At 39.5% G+C, this 20,190-nt stretch overlaps 1 protein-coding gene across 5 annotated transcripts in view; it reads left to right on the top strand.

Moving 5' to 3' along the window:
• The first annotated feature begins 357 nt into the window (after window positions 1–357).
• agbl4 (AGBL carboxypeptidase 4) overlaps window positions 358–20,190 on the top strand; it is a 260,027-nt gene continuing 240,194 nt past the window's right edge. For 2 of the 5 annotated variants that reach the window (XM_029001907.1, XM_029001905.1), the window contains exons 1-2: window positions 364–417; window positions 1,195–1,317. In XM_029001907.1, the coding sequence (XP_028857740.1) occupies window positions 387–417; window positions 1,195–1,317 (154 nt within the window). In that variant the 5' untranslated portion in view covers window positions 364–386. Of the gene's footprint in view, window positions 418–1,194; window positions 1,318–20,190 lie in introns of all 5 variants that reach the window. The other 3 variants (XM_029001908.1, XM_029001909.1, XM_029001906.1) reach the window with 3 other exon arrangements.

The following is a 20,190-nucleotide window of genomic DNA, read 5'->3' as shown; positions in this document are numbered from 1 at the left end:
GCAGAGGACACATTTCGTTGTGTTGTATCACAATCACTTCACTTTCACTAATAACATATGTCACTAGTATCATATGTTTCACTTTCACTAATATGTTTCACTTTCACTAATGCCTGCCTGAATCTTAGATTTTTTTTTACATTTATTTTTTAAACGTATAAAATATATATTTATTTGCCTGTATAATAGGCGTCATAAAAGTTCCAACCCTTTTTGGCTGGCACAGAGCATCCACGTTGATGGGGGAGCTGTACCACCATCCCACGCACCTGCTCCGCTCAGCGTCAGACGCGTCACCGGCGCCACGCCCCCCCTCCGGGTCACGCGCCGTTGCCTGGCAACGCTCGGCAAGCGTCGCGGGCTTGTTGTGTCGCCTGGAAAGGAAGATGGAGGAGAACCAGAGGGACGCCGCTGCTGGTGTGTAGATACAAAGACGCCTCGCCTCCTCCGTACCGCGTTCGCACTGAAACGAAACCAAAAAAAAAAAAAAAAAAGCGTGTGCGGTGCGCGGGTTTATAACGGCGTTGTACGCGGCTCTGCTTCCTTATAGGCTCGTACAGTTCTGCAGACATGTAAACATGGTGCACTAGCCTGTTAGCCACATAGCTATAGCCCAAACAGTGACCTGTTTCTCCCATTTGGTAAACACGCATGAATCATAATGCAACGCACTATACACTAGGTCAGGATGTGGCACACGTTGAGCAAAGCATTCACGGCCTTTCTTCTTCCTTTTCGTATTTCTTTCTTTTTTAATTCTTCTAACAGCAATTTATCATTCACACTCTGTGCTGCTGTTTGTTTGTAACCGGTTCTCTCTGAATGTGTGCGTGCATTATTTTTCCCTTAAACAAGGAGCCACAGTGATTTATTATAGCGAGGAACACTATATTGACCTATGCGGAATTGTATCCCACTCACGCTCCCTCCTTTTGTTGCTCAGAACATTGTAAAATTACTCTTAAGCACAATGTCCACCATGTGTTTAATTCATAATAGATATAGAGGCTTTTATGTAAAGTTGCAGAGAGAGTGGCTGAAATGTTCTGTACATTTGTAACATTTTGAAGGACAGGGTTTGCCTTTGAAACAAATAATGCCTTAATAATGCCTTATAAACGAATAATACAGTTAAAACAGAACATTCTGTGATTGTTGTTGTGCCCATGTTAACTATGAGGCTTATGTTTTCAGCAGGCAGTGAAGCCGGAGAAGAGGCTTTGGTGGGCAATGTGAATAAGCTAATGGTCACACCACCAGGATACACCGGAGTACCACGGAAAGGGCACCTCATATTTGATGCTTGTTTCGAGAGTGGTGAGTTTGGCAATGCGCTTTAAATGAACAACCAACACAGCTGTTTATTTTTACTTCCTGTGTGGGGTATAACCTATGACCTATGGCATGGAGGCGAAACTAATCCTTGCCAGAGACGTAACGTACATAAAGATGGAGACAGATAGATGGTCCAGCTTTGGCATGCTTACTTGCATAATTGTCAAATGGAGCCACACGGCCTGGCAGTGAGAGGTCTGCAGAGATTGGAGAGCATGTGATTAATCAGTTTTGCATTTTACTACAATACACACGAAGAAATGGAAGTACCACTGTGTACCTGTATGGGTGCAAATGCTTGTCGCTGTCGCAGTACCCTATAATGTACCTGTCCTTGAATGACCCTAATCATCTGTGCCCTTTACGGCACAATTTTGTACCTGTCATGACTGTAATTTAAAATAATATTTACATATAAGTAATGATGTAGAGGTCCGCAAAGGGCAGCACACTTGTTGTGCATAAGGAGACACAGACGTGGGGAGGTTGGTCTCGAACCGGCAACATTTTGCCGTGTGCACTGTATGCTGTGCGGTGTATCACAATGACAATCAGTTCACATCACTTCATAAACATCAGCCACTTTGGAAAAAATTTGATCAAATTCACTAGCTGTTCTATCACTATTGTGCAGCTGAAATCTACCAATTAACAAGCTTTTTTTTGGTACATTGTGTTAAATAGGTTCTTTTTTATCTTTAGTTTTAATGAACTGTCACAGGGGGAATTCGATGACGTACTAGCAGACATACTTTGGGCGTGGGGATAAGCCGTCGTACCGGTAGAGGACGCTGGGCGAGCGGGGCAGGAGGACCGGGGGCGCCTGGCCGGCGAGGAATGAGGAAGCAATGGACGCGCTGCAACGCAGCAGGGAGTCAGTTCGGGATCTTTGGGAAGGACCGGGGCAGAGGAGAACCGGAAGACGGCGGGTTTCAGGATGGTCCGGGATCTTGGACTGGACGGGAGTAGGTCTTGGGCGGCAGGAAGGTAGGGGAGCATGGAATCCCGTCTTAACCGATGGGCCAGGTAGGTTCAAGGTCAGGGGCAGGTAGAGGTTGTAGCCAGGAAGTTCCGGTCGGGGTTCCTTTCGTGGTTTCCAGGGGGTCAGGCAATTCTCGAAGTCGTGGGCAGGCGAAGGTCATATTTCAGGAAGGTACAATTATCTTAGGTCGGGGGTGAGAGAGCTAGCGTCTCTGGCGAGTAAACTCATACAACTCATACAACTCATACAACTCATACAAAGAGCGGGCCTGTCTCCTTGGGGTTACCTCACTTTTATACTTGCCACCGCCTGCTTCCATTTCCTCTTCCGGGTCATCATCTCCCAGGCTGGTGAGGCGCCCTCTAGCGGGCTGGAGGCGCGTTGGCCATGACATGAACATTTAGTCCATGTCGGTCCTGTCACTGGTAATTTAATTATTGGTACAACATTGGTACAAACCTAAGGTACAACATGGTATCACAAAGGATCTTTCCTGTACTTTTTGAGGTACAATCTACTGAAAGGAAAAGTTTTGTACATGGAGTTTTAATGCTGTACCCTGTGTGTACTTTACTACTATACTCTGTGTGTACAGTAATAATAATAAAGCAAATAAGATTAGCTGATGTGGGTTTGACTAGGTGTAAGTTTTATTAATGCTCTTATTGCATTTTAGTGGAAATTGTATTTACACAGCTAATGGTGCAGTGTATCACATTTAATTTTTATATATTATTAAGGCAATTTGATAAATGCTGTAAATATATTTGTAACAGTAACTATAAATCTGCAATAACTATAAACCAAATATTAACAATATTTTTGATGTATCTAAATGAGTTAAACTGTGAATGTACTGTGTAAACAGATGACATTAATGGAACCGTGATTTTACATGTAGCATAGATTAGCACACATAGCTTCTTACAACTATTTTAAAGTGAACACAGATTAGATCATAGATAGTTTTGTGCTGCCTTTGCTTACAACATTTTAATATATATTTAATATTCTATACAATATCAAAATATCCAATGGTGCATGTATCACTCAATTATCTGAAACGATATAGTAATGAGACGTTTTTTTGAAATGGTAATGACAAGGATATTTTCCAGCATTTTTTTCCTTAAGCATCGAAAGAACCCAAACTGACTAGCTGACTGGAGGAAGAACGAAACAATTCTAGTTGATTGTTTGTGGTTTCTCAAGTTTGAGTCTGTTGCTTAGCAACTGTGTTGCTGTCTGTGGAGTATGTGTGTTGCAAAATATTTTATACAGATTTAAATAAAAAAAAATTTCAATCTTTTAAAGAAAATATTTTAATGATATAATAACATGACATGAACCAAGGGCGATTGGGTTGATTGAATTTACATTGATCTTAGAAATTGAGGTTGTATCTCCAAAACAGTAGGTTTTGGGTGTATCCAGTAATAATTACCTGCCAAATGTAGTCTCAGTAATGGCAAATGGTGAACAGACAACAGGGTCATCAAAACCTTGGTCTCACTGGGAGTGAATGCTGGTTCACTAAACTGCAAAAAATAAAATAGGGCAATGACATTTGAAACGGTTTTTATAACAGAAAAACCAGGTGAGGAACAAGAAGCATTAATGTAAAGCAGTACAAATTTGCAGTGATTTGTTTTCTTTGAAATGGCTCTTTTCCTTCAGTTACGTATTGTATAGTAGACAACAGCAGAATCAAAAGTGTCATCGCTATAACCAATGTATCAATATTGTATCATTACATTGATGTCTACCCATAAGTTTGGCTTGACATTTGTTCTCATTAGCAGGGGGTCAAATAAAATACAAAATAAAAATACTTATTTTTTATCATTTGTCTACTAGTGTTTGAATGTCTATAGCTATTGATGCATACCATAAAGTCCATCTTTGTATGTATCTAATGGAGGGCTTCAGCTTTGAATAGGACTTTAAATGGCTAATTATCTGTTTTGTTAAAGGAAGGGAAAATCGAAACCCTTTATGAGTGAGCAACCTCTCTTTTTCCATGTCCATCTCCCCTGTTGAAAACTGTAATTAAACAGAGTTAATATTTTGAAGAATGCTTTTGTAAATGGCCTTTGTTTGGTACTTTTCAGTGAAATGAATGGCACCATAATGAAAATAAAGTGCTTTTTCTGTGACAAGGTCAAGTGGGCATCTAAGAGAGGCTCAGCGGCTGGAGCGACAGCGAGTCAGGGTGCTTCTGGAACATTCACAGTATCATACTCTGCTAGCAGATTAGGTTCAGGGTCTCCAACAGATGAGACTCTCCTTTCATATTTTTGACAGGCAGGCGATTCACACTTTTGTGGTTGCAGAGTTCAAATAGCCATTTTGTGCTTTACTGTTTTTCCTTTTTGCTCCCCAGATCACTGTCAATACATTCTCATGGTGTCTTCTCCGAGATGAAATATTATGCCATTCTTTTGTCTCTGTCAAAAATAAAGATATGTGTGTTTTACTTGCATGCATATGGTTGAATGTGAACTTATGAATGCTAAATAAATTATCATACTTACTATAGCATTAACAATAGGATACTTTAGATTCTTATTACTTATTCACTTATTACTACATTATTATTATTATTACTATTGTGTTTTAAAGGTTCCAGCTCACATTTAAAATACAGATACATAAAAATATGTATAAATAATTTTTACATAATTTTCTCAGTTTTCTCACATCACATGTGTTGAAGACCCAGACACTGATTAATGTCTTACAGACCAGCTAACGCATTTGACATTAACCAGTGTCTCTTGAATGATTTATGGAATTGATATGAATCTCTTTCCAGTAAATGTATTACTAGAGTTTAAAAACAGAGAAAATTGTGCTAATGTCAAATTAATGTCCTTTTCTGTTTTAGCAAAGCAACACAATGTACCTAAACTCCCAAAACCTCATGAAACAGGGATTTAAGAAAAAACATCTGGAATTGCAATTATATATATATATATATATATATATATATATACACACACACACACACACACACACACATACACATACATACATTCATACATACACACACACACACACACACACACACACACATATATATATATATATATATATATATATTTCAATTAAATCTTTTTGTGGAACTACAGGTAAATCCAGATACATAATATATATTGCAATAAAAAATAAATATATATATATATATATATATATATGTTTCTGGCCACTTATTATGTATATGGATTTACCTGTAGTTCCACAAAAAGATTTAATGATAAGATAATTTGAAAGATTTGAAGATTTTTAAAACATCTTCTGGGTTACTCTGGCTCCATGTTCCAGTCTGGAGTTTTCTGTTCTGTGTACAAATATAACCCCATGTTGTCTAGTCCGTGTCAGGTCGTTTTATGTCTGTATGTGCTTGTACCCTGTCCTGTCTGATGTGTATTGTTATGAATAAAATCCACTTTTTTCATGAAGTCATGCGACTGCATCATTTCCTCCTGCCTTGTCCTGCTGCTGCTGTGGCACAATCATCTTATGTATTATGTATTTATTAATCATATTACTGTGGTGGGCTTGTGCCCCACCCTGGGTCCCCTTCTGAGATGAGCTCAAGCAGATGAGACCCTGCTTAAGAAATGGAAGTGAATGAACCTTAAGCCTTTGGAAGTGAATAAACGTATACATACACACACACACACACACACACACACATATAAACACAACACCAGCAGCAGTTACGTTTTAATAGAATTTGAAACACAAAGCTACAGTCTTCAAGATAAGGGCACCTATTCCATGTCTTCCTTGTAATTACTGCATGGCCAGTATGTACTTTATGAATAATAAATGAATAATTTATTCTATAATGGGTTACAGTACTTTTACTCATGATTGCAACTGTGAAACATCTCAACACATTGCACTATGGAGAAAAGTTTTATCATGTTGAATGAGGACTGCTGATTTTTCCTTTAACTACAAAGTTCAGTTAGGTTGCTTAAAGTGTTATTGCATTGCATTTCGAGATGGTGGCCCAGTGGAAGATTAATTTAGTTTTGTATGATTCTTATTTTCTGGGCTGTCTGGCCCCTGAAGCATAGCATTATATTGATACCACCATGCCTCACAGTGTGACCAGTGTTCTCAGACAGTGTGCTGTTGTAGCAATCACAGTGTTTAGCATCAGGCCAGAAAGCTCATTTTTGGTTTCAGTCAACCATGCAATCTGCTTCTTTTTAGGTCTTCTACATGCCTTCAGGCATACTTTAGTTACATCTTTGATGATATTGGTCTGTCGTAGTGTTTCTAGTACTCTTTCAAAACTCTGAAAAGAGCTTCTAATCATAGTGATTGAATCTTGCTGGTTTAGCATATAAGCTATTATGAATTATTTTTTTGCTGGCCAAGATCTGTAATGATTGATCTCCTCCATTAACTTGCTATAACACTGTTTTTGTTGTGTGCATAATGGTGACTGTGTTTTACCAAGGCCACCATTCTTCCTGTTCTCATTTTTCAACAACAAAAAACACAAGACACTAGTGACTTTTACATTTATCCCCTGTATGCAACCATTTCCCTATTTATTGAATGTTTAATTTAGACATTCATTCAACTGACCTTTATGAGAACTGAATTGAAAAGAAGTATACACCATTATTTGTGATTTTTTTTCTTTCGAGATTGAAGAAACTGACATCAACCAATGCAATGTGGCCTCTCTAACTATTGTTCTTTTGTGCCAGTACTTGGATGATAATGTGACAAATGTGATAATGTGCTTCTTGTAGTGTCTATTGTATATAATGTTTGTGATTTGTCGCTTTGAAAGAACCATATTCTTCATTTGTGGTTATGAGGAAATTTGTATAATAGGGGAAACAAAGAGTTGGACTTCCTCGAGATAGACATTTAAAATGAATTATTAAATAGAATGTGTGAAATGGTATATTTACACTGTAACAGGAGGAATAAACCTAAATGAATGTTGGCATTTTCTTAAATTTGTGATTGTAATAGCAAATTCCTGCTATTCTGAATTCAGTTAATGTCTCAATTTCCCATTTTGCACAGTATTTAATTAGTGAATGACTGGCAGAAATCTATTTCACATGTTTGGCTCCTAGTGAGCCATATTTTAATAGCATCACATGGCCAGCAATTTATTATATTTGTTAATTTGTTTTTGTTATGTGGAATGTGATCAGTCAAAATGTATGAGCATTTTTAATTTGAGAGGTTTTTATGTAATGCTTTCATATAATGCATCTATAGGTGTTTTCCAAAGATAATATAGCTACAGCTGTATCAAACCATTTCACCATTTTCATTTTCTTTTACATTTGTATTTCCAATGTATTTCCTCAAGGAATCAAAATAAGAATAATTTTAATTGGGTCAGATTGTTTTTATTGATTATTTGTCTTTTTTTTTCATTATTCTGACTACCCTATTTGAAGTGGTATTGTGGCTTGAATTCTGCACACTGCAGTAACTGTTTTATTATTTAGCGGAATATAACCTATTCATGGTAGAAGAATGTAGTGTCATTTATCACATGTACTATAAATGTATATATGTAAATAAACTAAATATATACACACACACACAAAGTATTTATTATGTAGTCATAATTTATAGTGTTCATAGAACTAGCACATAGATCCCAATATTTTACTCCTAATATACATTATATTGTGTTCTAATGTTTTTACTTATTTACTAATTTAGCCCTTTTAAACTGCCTTGGATTCACATCAGAATGCTTCATTCTCCAAACACAGCTCATTCATACAGTATCTTGACACGTTCCAGATAAGCTACAGAGTGAGGTGGCTTTTAAATTACATGTCTTTAATGGTTATTTTCTGACAAAATGCCTAAGCCCCTTTAGTGATATCCCAGTCTTCAACTTTTCAGACAATTGCTTGGCCATCACTGTCAAAATTGCTAGCTATTTGTTTAGCAGGGTGCACCAGTGTAATTTTCAATCATATAGTATTTGTTTGTGTTATGGTGTGGTACTGTATATTAGTTCCATATATCATGCTTTTGATATGAATCCTGTTTATGCTGTCTGTTAAAATCTTTTTCTGTGTTTTCCGCAGTTGTTTGCAATATTATTTCCATATGAGTAGTGTGGAATGCTGAGAACAATGAAGGAAAAGAGTTTTATTAGCCAGTTCAAGAGTGCTGAAGAGTAGGCCTGGGACCATGGAAATAGTTATGATATTTTCTATTTTCTCCAGCCTTCATATGAGAAGACTGTATTGCCAACCTAAAGTTGTGCACAGTAACAAATTTCTTTGTCTTCTGGTAGGAGTGTCTCATTCAAACTACTGCAACCTTCCCATTGAATGAAATCTCCTCTCTTGCATGTGCAAAGCTTGCTGTCCTGGGCTTGTCCATCAGTAAGGACATGATGTGTTTTGTCCCTGGTGAGGAGTGCCCTTGACATAGACAGAGATATAGCATTAGGATGTCTGGCTGCCAACATTTTGAATGTGTTTATTCCGTGTTGTTGGTACTGCTAGTTTAGATGTGCATGTGATGGCTCCTTGGAAACGCACTTTGGAATTTGATAATTTATTTTCTAATTTATTGCCATTTAAATGTTTAGACTTAAATCACTTTGATGAATTTTTCTTCATGGTCTTTGGCCGTAAGTGCAGACATATAGAAGCAACAATGACTGGGAACAAGGGAACATTAAATAGAACTTGGAGCATAAAAATTTAAGAGCGCTGTTCCCCTAAAAATTACACTACTCTAATAAAACCATCTATTCTGTGCTGTGTGCTTAATTAGGGAATCTTGTTTCAGCCATTAATCACAGTGTTAACTGACAATCATTGCCCTGTACTCTCATTCAGAATAATCACCTTTACTGTTTTTATATAACCCTGTTCTCCTGTGATAAATACGTTGGATGGCACACCACAATTTATGTTATTGGCTTTAAATTTGCTTTTGAATTGTAATGATGGGACAACGTTTTGATAGAACAACTGGAACTGAAGAGTTGTAAACTACTGAAAAAATTCTCTGCTCTCGCGCTAGCTTTAATGACTATTCTCTGTTCTCTGTTGATTTTCTGCTGCTATTTTGTTCTTAAAGTGCACAAATTGTCTAGGGACATTACTCTGATTGAATGACTTTGCGTTAAAGAGCAATGAGAAATTCATGGAAAGAGAAACTAGTGCTGTGTTTGAAGTCTGTTCACTGAAGCCGTTTCAAGCACCTCTGAAGTCAGGCAGCCAGGCCCTTTCTGTTGAAAGAAGAAGCAACTTTTTAACAGGCAAGTCAGATGCTCAGAATTGCCTCTAGTGGACAGCAGGACTTAGGGAAGGATGAAGTGTTCCTTTTTCAGACATTGCTGTTTCATGGATTTGTTTTTATGGCTCAAACAAAATCATTTGAAGCAAAGTCATTGGAGGCCTGTTTGGTTTTGAGTTTTTCTCTTTTTTTGCATTTGCTACATTGAAACAAGTTTTGTATATTGTTTTGTGTAAGTAACCATACATCCATAAATTCTTTTTGATCTGGCTATACAGCACACACACCCACACATTTTTGACATTTATATTCCCAGGCTGATGTTTTTACCCTGACCTATAATGCAGCTTTACTAAAGCTATGTTCTGGTCATGCAGTTCTCATTTATGCATCTTTTTTTTTCTCGCTCTTCTACACTGTGTTTCAGATAGCTTTATGACTGTGATTTAGATGGTTTTATGTGTGTAATGGTTTTATATGGTGTTGGTGGAGACAGCCTTGCTCTCTGTATGGATTTTACCAGTGCGGTGTGACACTGAAAGATTACTTTCCCAGGGGAGAGTCCCAATGTATTAGTAGTTACATTTATGAGTTTGAAACTTTGGCCTTTATCTTTCATATTTGTCCTTGGTCTCAAAGCCCAGTGCAGCCCAGTGCTGTTTTTCTTCTCTGTAGTGACTTTGTTTTCCTTTTAGCAAGGAAAAAACGAAGAATATGGAGATAAATATGAACTGTCAAACGAGAGTAGTCTGAACCATATTTTTTGATTTATTCTATTTATCTGCCATTTATAACCATACCTTTTTCATTATTTTTTTTCTCTCCATGCACGCATGCATTCACACACACTCTCTTTTTCTCACACTTACACACACGCACACACAAACGCATTCAAACACTGGTGGGGCAGTGGTGGCCTAGCAGAAGCAGACTCATACCCAAAGGGTTGCCAGATCAAACCCAGAACCGTCAAGGTTCCACTGAGGTCCTCTTGAGCAAGGTACCGTCCCCACACACTGCTTCCCTGGCAATTTTAATGGCTGCCCACTGCTTACTAAGGGTGATGGGTTAAATGCAAAAGCGATTGGGATTGTTTAACAGTGGACCTTGGTTGTCCTATTTTTATGTTACCTCTGTGACTCTGTCCTGGCTCCTGTTGTTGCGTGTGTGTCAGTGGGACTAAAGGAGGGTGTTATCTGCAGTGTGCAAAAGCTGAGTGAATGGAACAGGTGATAATCCACTCTGACATTAACACCGTGCCACTTGGTTACATCTAATCAGAAAGGGAGCACACAGGCTGGTCTGCTGAGATGTGGGCCATTTCTGTTGTCCTACTTAAAAAAGTTCAGACATCTCCATATTTGAAAAAGAGAATTGTTGTTGCTTAGGGAGCTTTGCAGAGTACCTGATATAAATTGCTCCAATAAAATGGCAAATGGTCGCTTATCATTGAAAAATATATTTTCCTGTTATGCTTTATTTAAAAAAAATTGGACAAAGACGCTGATGTAATAACATTGTGCTGTGCTATTGTGAACAGGCCTTCTCTAGAATACCTTTACTACAACTATAATAATAATAATATTAATAATATTAATAATAATAATATAGGGAAATATACAGCATATAGGCAAATACCTACTTTGCTGGGTTTTTGCCCGTCTATTTTATTCTATTTGCCTTTTCTTGTACTTTAGCACAATTCTCGTTTACTGTAGTTACACTGTTTCAAATTTGGATACATTTTTCTCTCCATTTTTCATTATGGCATCTTGATTAGTAATGCACTTGTCCTTCAATTTTTACACCCTGCATCCGGTTTCCAGCACTTTCTAATGGAGTTCATGAGTGATGAGATCACACTCGTGGTTTATGCCATCTATTTTACAGTTATTAGTGCAGGGTTAACTCAGTGCACAACAGTTTCTTTTCTAAAGCAAATGGAATCTGTCTGGCTCAGACTGGACACTGACCCCTATTATGAGAGACTCAAACAAATCACTTCTGCCCCCACCACTCTCTCTGCCCAGTAATGGTTCTGGTTGTGATGTGTGTGTGTTTGTGTGTGTGCTGTGTTGTAAAAGATCTTTAGCCAAGCGTTGTAATTCTGTGATCCGCATTTCCATTCCTCACATGTTAGGGGTACATGTAGTCATTTTGACTTTAATCTAAAAGTTTTATTTTTTATTGATACCACGATGACAGAAAAGACTAACACCACCAGTCACATCCATTACTGCACAGCTCTGTTGAAGCCTGAATCTCTCACATGATGGAGTAATTTCTTTCCAACCACAACCAGCACCATCAACACAGTTGCAAGGCAGACATGTCATTTCTCATCTATGGCGAAGAGGTGCAGTTGGAGAAAATGGCAAGGATTTGTTACGCTTTACCAGTTCATGTTTTTTAAGCTGCTTCTGTTTATTTTGCTGATTTATTTAAAATGCCTGCCTTGAGATGAAGTTCATTGATGTGTCAGGTTTTTTTGTTTGATATTAGATATTTATGCGCAGGACGTGTTTGAAAAGTGATGTGCAGAAATGAAGAGGAATTCAGATGGAAGCACATTTGGTTTGGACACAGACAGCTGCCTGGCACTTTCTCAGTAAACAGAATTGAAATTTGCCCTACATGTGATGTCAGTGTGATTGAAGGAATGTGTAAAGGTTCTCTGTTGTTTTTGCATGTGCTGTCATGATCCCCAAAGGAGTGTAAAAAAAAAGGAGTGAATTCGTGGCCTTTGAAAACAACTGAATCTTTATGGAAGGATTGATGGAAAGATGTTTGGATTATTTTAAACATTGGTAATCACTGTATGATCAGGGTAATGAAGTTTATTGTTCACTTTCTGGGGCAGAAATGTGTAGTAGGCTGCAGCTTGTCACATGACTTTGTGACTCTAAATATTCATCACGTCTGATGAATAAAGATCAGTAGGAGATAATTCAGGATATGCCATAATTAATGTACATAAATACCATAGTAGGATTGATTGGAGATGTTTGTTTTAAATTTACTGGCATTTGGGGGTATTTTGGGTGCATGTGTTATACTCTAAGGACAAAGAGGAAGAAAAGGGGTGAAATCCAGAGCTCCCAGGTTCTTCCTTTGTAGCTCAGTCCTCTCAGTAGTGATATCTTGCCTTTTAAGCAGCCGACTTCAGATCTTTTTTTTTTCAGTTCGGGAAGCATGAGCTCAAATTCCATTTGTCTTATTCCATAAACTCTTCCTCGTTGCTAGTGCCTTGTGCAATCAGCGCGCCATCTACAGATCTTCGAGTAAAGCCGAGGGAACCACCATTATGTGCAAACAGCCGCCAGTGTGAAGGGGATGCTTGTTGAGGCCGGCCACCGGCTGTGAGTGAGGGCCAGTTATGTAGACCCTGTGAGCCCTGTTGACTCCTAATGAGACAGAGGCACTGTCAGCTTCAGCTACTCCCACACAGCTGAAACCTTCCTGCTCAAGCTGCCTCTTGTTTCAATTAAAAAAGGAATCAATTAACAAGTAAACATCAAATCTTCCATTTCTTTGTTTAACATGGATTTAATCATTAATTGCACCTTTGGATGCTAAAAAAGTATGTGGCATTGCCCATTTTGCATTGCACATTTCTTTAATGTATTCATATATATATTTAGTTCCATTGCTTAATTGCAATGTGTTGGTTGTAGCTCATCGGTATGGCACCTTAAAAAGAGCCATAAAAACGATACTTTGCCAATTCCTTTTTGAATAGCTGTCAGTAGGGGCTTTTATTTTCTTCCTTGCCTTCATTTTTTTCTTTCCCGTAAAGCTGGCAGTGCACTGACAGTTGCAGCACTTTGTGTAATTCCCCAGATTGAAAAGCTGTTTCACAATGAGAGATTTCCTTCTGCGTTTGCTCCCGATGGCTGAGAAACCACACAGGGATTTGCAGGCATCCACCGCCTCTTGACTGGCTAAAACTCCCTGATTCACCGAGATTCTGTCTGTTGGCTTTATATTACTCCTGCCCAGCTCCCAGACAGAGGCCTTATGGGAAAAGGCATGGCACTGAGCACAAGAGTCGTTGCCAAGGAGGACTATTTAAGAAAAACAAATATCAGCGTGCTATTGTTGATCCTTGACCTCTGGAAGTGTTGGTCGTCAGAGGTGGGCTTGACACTCTGGGTGGCTCTGTGTGTGTGTGTGTGTGTGTGTTCTTCTTTCCACCCTCTGTTTGAGCGTAATCGGCCCTCCCTCGTCTTTTACACAAGGGGTCAGGAGTCGCAGACTGTCAGAGGAGCTGCCAGGGGGCTGCTTGTCCCCATCAAAACAATGAAGGGTAAGAAGAAGAGCTTCTTTTGAGACCACATGTTTGCATCATAAATTAACAGCAAAGATACGGAGAGAGAGAGAGAGAGAGAGATACAGAACAGTCCACTCACCTCCTCTTGTCAGGCTTGCATTTCCTTTCACTTTCAAAGAAATCTTCTTTCACTCCTCGGCGTTCTGTTGACCTGTTGACGGTGTGTTTTCCCCCTCCCTCATCTTTTCGGTCCCCCTTGTTTCTCCCCTGTTCCTCTCATTTGCCCCCTGTGTTCCTGAACTCATTACAGGACAATGAGGCGGCAGTGCTGGAGAGTGCACCCACGGGGAGCAATAACTGTAAATAAGCAGGACTGCAGGCTCCCCGATAGCATGTTACTGAGATGATAACAGCCCTTCTTAGCGTTCCTGTTGACCTTCTCTCTGCCTTGGGCTTGCCGAGGACCCTTCAGCTTCCTTCGTTTTTATCTCCAAACTCTCTGCTGGAAAGATTATTCTTCAGCTTTCTTTTCTTTTTTTTTTTTTTGGCAAGATAGAGGGAGAGTGGGAGTTAGGGTGAGGAGGAGAAGAGAAAGGCAGAGTATGCCTGGGAGAAGAAGGAGCGAAAACAAGGGGCGAAAAACAAAGAGAAGGACCTGAGTCTGTTTGTTCGCCTCTTTACGTTTGTAGCACTGCTTAATTAAGATCTTAATTCCGAGCTGAAAGTTTTCACATATTGACACCTGGGAAGGTAAAGTTCACAGGAAGGAGCCATGGGATGGAGTTTAAGAAATGAGCATCAAAACATGTATGTTTATCAAATGAATGTAATTTTTTTCATTCAAAGGGTAAAGTGTAAATTTTCTCATATTGATGGTCTTACATTTGAAATGAAAGCAGAGATTTTGTTTGTAGCTCTCGTGCCAGAAATAACCCCTCACAGTCGTTCCTTTTTGAGATCTTGATGTTCAAATTAATCTTGAATGTTTCCCAGCGCAGGCATCCAGCGCCAACTGCAGGCAGTGAGCCCTTTATTGATTATTAATGTGAACAAAGGGAGCGATTCACATCTGATGGGCTGATTGACGTTACGTTTTAGAATATTTGAACGTGAAGGTTTTCACTCTGATTTATTGAATAAACTTGGTATTTAGAGGTTTTGTGGGCCTGTGACACCATAGACAGAGTGAACTTTGTTATTATATCTTTGTGAAATCCTCAGACATAAAGACATTTTATTTCCTCTGTCAGAGACATGATGGATTTTCGTGTTTTCACTAGGCTCCCCGACACAGGCTTTGCTGTGAGTTAATGATGTTTTTTCCCAGAGTCTTTCTGTTTAAAAGTCTGTTAAAAAACGACTCCTGTGACATTTTGCAATTGATTCCGTTAATTGGTCTCGATGTCTATGATGGTTTTGCCATTTTTGTATGCGCATGTTTACTTTGACTTTTCTCACCACTTGTTAGACTTGTGTAAAAGGTAGCGGTCACCGCTTTTTAAAAATCAGGTGTAATGATGAAGTCCCAGAGGAGGCCTGGCCAGCAGAACGATACTTGCTGCCTGTAGGGGAAGAATAGCAAGGACAAAGTTTCGAACAGGGTCCACTCTGAGACGTTTTTTCCTCAGGTGAGAATCAATTCTGGCTTTATCACGCGCCTGTGTCCCGGAATTCTCTCCCCAGGGGAGTAACTGATGTATTTTCCAATAATGAAAAGGGGCACATTGCAAAAATACATTTAAGCGTGGCCTTCTCTCTGGAGTCCCTTTTAATTTCCACTGCACTCTGTAAAACGGTGAGAAAGGTGGGAGAGGAGGCCTGGAGAGATCAGCGTGGACTTTTTTTTTAAAAAAAAAAACCTTTTTTCTGTGGCCAGAGCGCTGTAGAGAGCGTTGCCGATGGAATGGTTCACGCTTGCCAAGCAGAGCGAGAAGTTGTTGTTCTGTTTACACTCTGGTTGTTTTCTGCTTCACATGCTCAGGTCAATAAATATAGATTTACTTGTTTCGTCAGGGTCCAGTTAAATAGTTTTTCTGTATGCATCATGCGACAATGATACAGAATATTACAGAACCATGTTGTTCTTGTGCAGGTGTAGAAAGTCTGGTAAAGGGGGAAAAAATTACAATATGCTCATTCACATTACATATGAATGTACATCTCTACATCGTAACAAAAATGTTGGGAAAAAGTAAAAAATGTAAATCAGTAAAAAATATTGTTCTTTGAAGACAATAATCAGAAGACAATAATCACTCTGACAATAAAGCACGTTCCTGATAATTATTTTCACCCATTTCATGGAGAAAAAATTAGCAATATGTATTATTTCCTGAGCATGACCTAGTCAAGCATCCAGGTACTAACCTAGCTGGTGATTATCGGTGAGTTTGCAGTGTGTCTGATGAAAGTGACCTGCTCTGCCCTCTCTGCTGCTGCCGCTGTTAACGCTGGACAGGCACATAACTCACGATGGAGCGGGAGAACCACTGATGCTAATGCAATCTAGCTTTTATAGTGATAAAGTGCTAGAGGAATGCTAGTCACTGAGTGCGTCACTGAGCCATGATTTAGCTCCACCCAGAAACTTCTGAACACATGCTTAATAGGTTTTCAGCAATCATCTTGATATGAATGTGAAATCTCAGATTTGAATTTACGTTGACTTGACACTCCACTTTTTCACCCCTCCACGTCTAAAAAGGCAGGAATACTGAGTCACGTTTGAATATGTAAGAACACTGAATGTGACTCCCCCCTTCTCTCTGTCCCCCTCTCGTTCTCCATTTAAACGAATGTTGACAGCGCCGTATGGTTGTGCTCTGCTGTTGCGGTATCCTTACCCAACCTGCCGTAGCTGCAGGCAGTCCCATTGTGTTGAATGAACAGTGTGACTGTCCGGCCTTGTACTTCCATAATGGGATTAGATTAGCCGGGTTTTCTCCTGCACTGCTGTGCATGAATGACCCGCGGCTGGCACCAGGCTCTCCAGCTACAGGTTCCCGTGGCCTTGCATAATGAGCACCGCACTGACGTGTTCCTAACGCATCGTCAAGCAATCCCATAGATGGAGCGCTGCACAAGAATGAACATATACAAATAACATGTTTTGCGTCCGCTGTAATCAGATCGAATAATCCCGTGTAATGGTTTTGTTTGTGTGTCTGCGATGTGACAACTCAACAGCGGCACTGAACAAATGGAGAAATGAAACGCCCACACACTGTTCTTGTTATAACGGATAACACACGCTATTTCTTTTTCTCGTCTTTTTTTGGAGGAACCTGTGGAGGAGAAAAAAAAAACCCCAACATTGCCACTGTTTTCTTTTATTTATAGTAATGTGATAAACAAACACGCACAAACAAAACCACACGCTCTTACAGACATGATCAAACCTCCCACTCGCTTTTTTTTTTTATTGATTTTTTTTTCCCTTTGTGGAAGCACAAAGAGGAGAGAATTAACTTTTCTCAAATGAGAACGCGTCTCTCTCTCTCTCTGAGTGCCATTCGCTTGTGCGGAGTGAAAATGGTGCTTCAGAGAACAACAGAGCCCAGATTCCCTCCACTCCCACTCTGCCTTCCGCCGGGTACAGTCTAACAGTTATTTGTTGAAACCCAATTTGTTAAATCCTAAGCCCTGCATATGTTTATTCCAGCACTTGGTGATTAATGTAGCAAGTAACCTGTGGTTCCACGGAGGACGAGTGAGAATGGGCCTCAAGAGCAGCTGCTTCAAGAAAAAAAAAGGCTTTCCTCCCTTTGTCATAATTCCCTATAAAGCTAGCAAATTAAATTAGAAAAGTAAACTTTCGTTCTGCTCCCCATGTACATGAGCTGCAGACTGAACTTTGTAGGCTTTTCCCAGCTCTTCTCTCTCTGTCCTTCCCCCATCGTGTTTACATCTGATAAACCCTGAAATATATGGAATTGATTTAAAGAACATCAGGCTGGGATCTGGAGTTAGGCACCATAAAATTAAAACCGAAATCAATGGCGACTCATATGTTTGCCTGTCAGAGCTGAGTGTGCCTGTAACCTTGAGGCCAGAGTGTCACATTTTCTAGCCGGCTGATGCTGCACACTAATGCATCCCTAGTCTTGCCTTTGGCTGCATGGTGACAGCAACCTTTCAGGTTTTAACTATTGCTATTATCGTTTAGTTTTAATTTAGTTAACTAAACGACAGAAATCATGATACTGTCTGTTTAATAAACCAAGATTTCTGAAAGAAAGAAAAACACTGTGAGTAGTTTCATTATATACAGGGATGGAAAGTACTTGTGAGTCTTGCATTTTTATCCCCTGTAAACCTGAACTGGATGAGAAGGTTTAGAAGATGGATGGAAGGACAGGTGGGAAAACGGATGGATGAATGAATGAGTTTGGCTCAGAAGATGGATACACCTATAGATTCAGGAATGGACACCACTGACTATCTGGCAGAGGGCTTATGGTGTTATTGATTTTTGCTGTGACAATCATGCATATAACTTTATTTAACTTCTGCAAAAGCAAAACATATCTTCAACAGTATGGATGCAGCTATGACCTGAAACACAAATGATCAGTCACAACATAAAAACTGCTGGCCTAAATTTGTATAGGTCCCTAACAGCTCCGGTTCTTCAAAGCGCAGACTCTACGAGACCTCCAAAGTGTCCTGAGGTGTCTCACACCAGGACTTCAGCAGCAGATACTTAATCATCTTTTGAGTTGGGGCCACTATGGAATTTGGAGGTCATATCAACACCTTGAACTCACCGTCATGTTCCTGAATCTTTGCTGAACAGATTTTGCCAGGTTGCAGGACATATTGTCCAGCTGAAAGAGGCCCTTAAAGAATAATGGAGTGTCATGGAGGGTTGTATGCAGACTATTACAATCGTGTGGAATAGCATTCTCTCTGCCCTCACTGTATCAGAACACATTGATGAGAGAATATTATAAATTTTGATGACTTTGTTGCTGCTAAAACTTTTAACAAAGACAAATAGGCAAAATGTGCAAAATTCAAATTCAACCCAGGCGCTGGGAGGTTAACAGAAAAAAAGCAATTTAACTTCACTGGCGCTCTTGAGAGAAGCTTTAATCCTGCTCTTGGTTGAACCTGTTCCAGGCATCACTGCGAGAGCCACAGTAAATAGGCTGAGAGGCAGAATGTGTTTGCACCAGTACTGTCCATGGTACGGAATTTTCCCACATTGGCTGCCCATCACCTGGCCCCTGTGGAGTGCTGCTGTGGAGTGCTATGTTACCAGTACCTCTCCAAATCTGGAAACAAAAATGAAAACAGCAGTATAAAGTGACAGAATTGGTCTATGGGACAGATATGGGAGAGACTCTGTTCTTTTGTCTTTGAGAAACTGCTGTGATGTGTTGATGGTGGAACAGTGGAACAGTGGAAGGTATTTCACCATTTTCACAACTTTTTGAGAAGTTTTATTTGCATTTGGTTATTGTGGTATTAGGCTAATCCACAGTGTCACAGGCCGCGCTTAATACTACTACTGAACCTTTTTGGATGAACTGATCTTGTAAACTGTGAATGTATGCCTGTCTACATTTGTAAAATGAAAAGGTTATGCAGTCTAGGCATAAACCTGATGGCATGTTAAAACTCAGGAAGAGCTCTTTTGGAAACACCTGCCGTCAACGTACAAATGTTTCCATTAATTGGCTAGGACCCTGTATGTAGCCCCTAACTGTTGCTTCATGATAACTTGTGACACCGTGCTCCAGCAGTGGGAAAATGCTAGCCTGATTGAATAGACTCCCCTGGGCTTGCCGGTTCCCACATACCTGCAATTTTAGATTAGTATTGAGTGGTGCTGCTGTGTATCGAGGGGAAAGAAAGTGAGGTGACATCTTTTAGAGGTCATATTTGAAAGTCCTCTCCTGAATTATAATCAAAGACATCTTTCTAAAATTATGTCCTTAATTTAGCTTAATTTAATTATGCTGCTCTTACTTCTAAATTAGTATGCAGTGGGGGAAGAGGATCAATAGAAAAAATAGCATTTAAATTGATAAGCACATAATTTGTCTAATTAAAGAACAGATCAAGGAGGATTGTCAGTGTAAAGCGATAATTTCTGTGTGAAAGCACAAACGGTTAATCCATTTGAAGGAGAGATGATAGATTAGACACACATCTGGCAGGAGCAGGTGTGGGCAATGTTCCCACTCCTCTCAGCAGCTGAGCCGCTATCCACTCACCAATGGATTTGAAGTTGTGAGCTGTTCTTGCCCTGCCACCTTGTTTGTCTTTGTCTGGAGTGGGCATGGGCTGGTATGATAACCTTAATCAGAAATATGGCCATTCCTTGGTACTGTGG

Source organism: Denticeps clupeoides, chromosome 13 (genome assembly GCF_900700375.1).
Source record: "Denticeps clupeoides chromosome 13, fDenClu1.1, whole genome shotgun sequence".
Taxonomy (NCBI): Eukaryota; Metazoa; Chordata; class Actinopteri; order Clupeiformes; family Denticipitidae; genus Denticeps; species Denticeps clupeoides.
The sequence above is the reverse complement of the archived record's forward strand: the minus strand, read 5'-3'. Positions and strand labels throughout refer to the sequence as shown.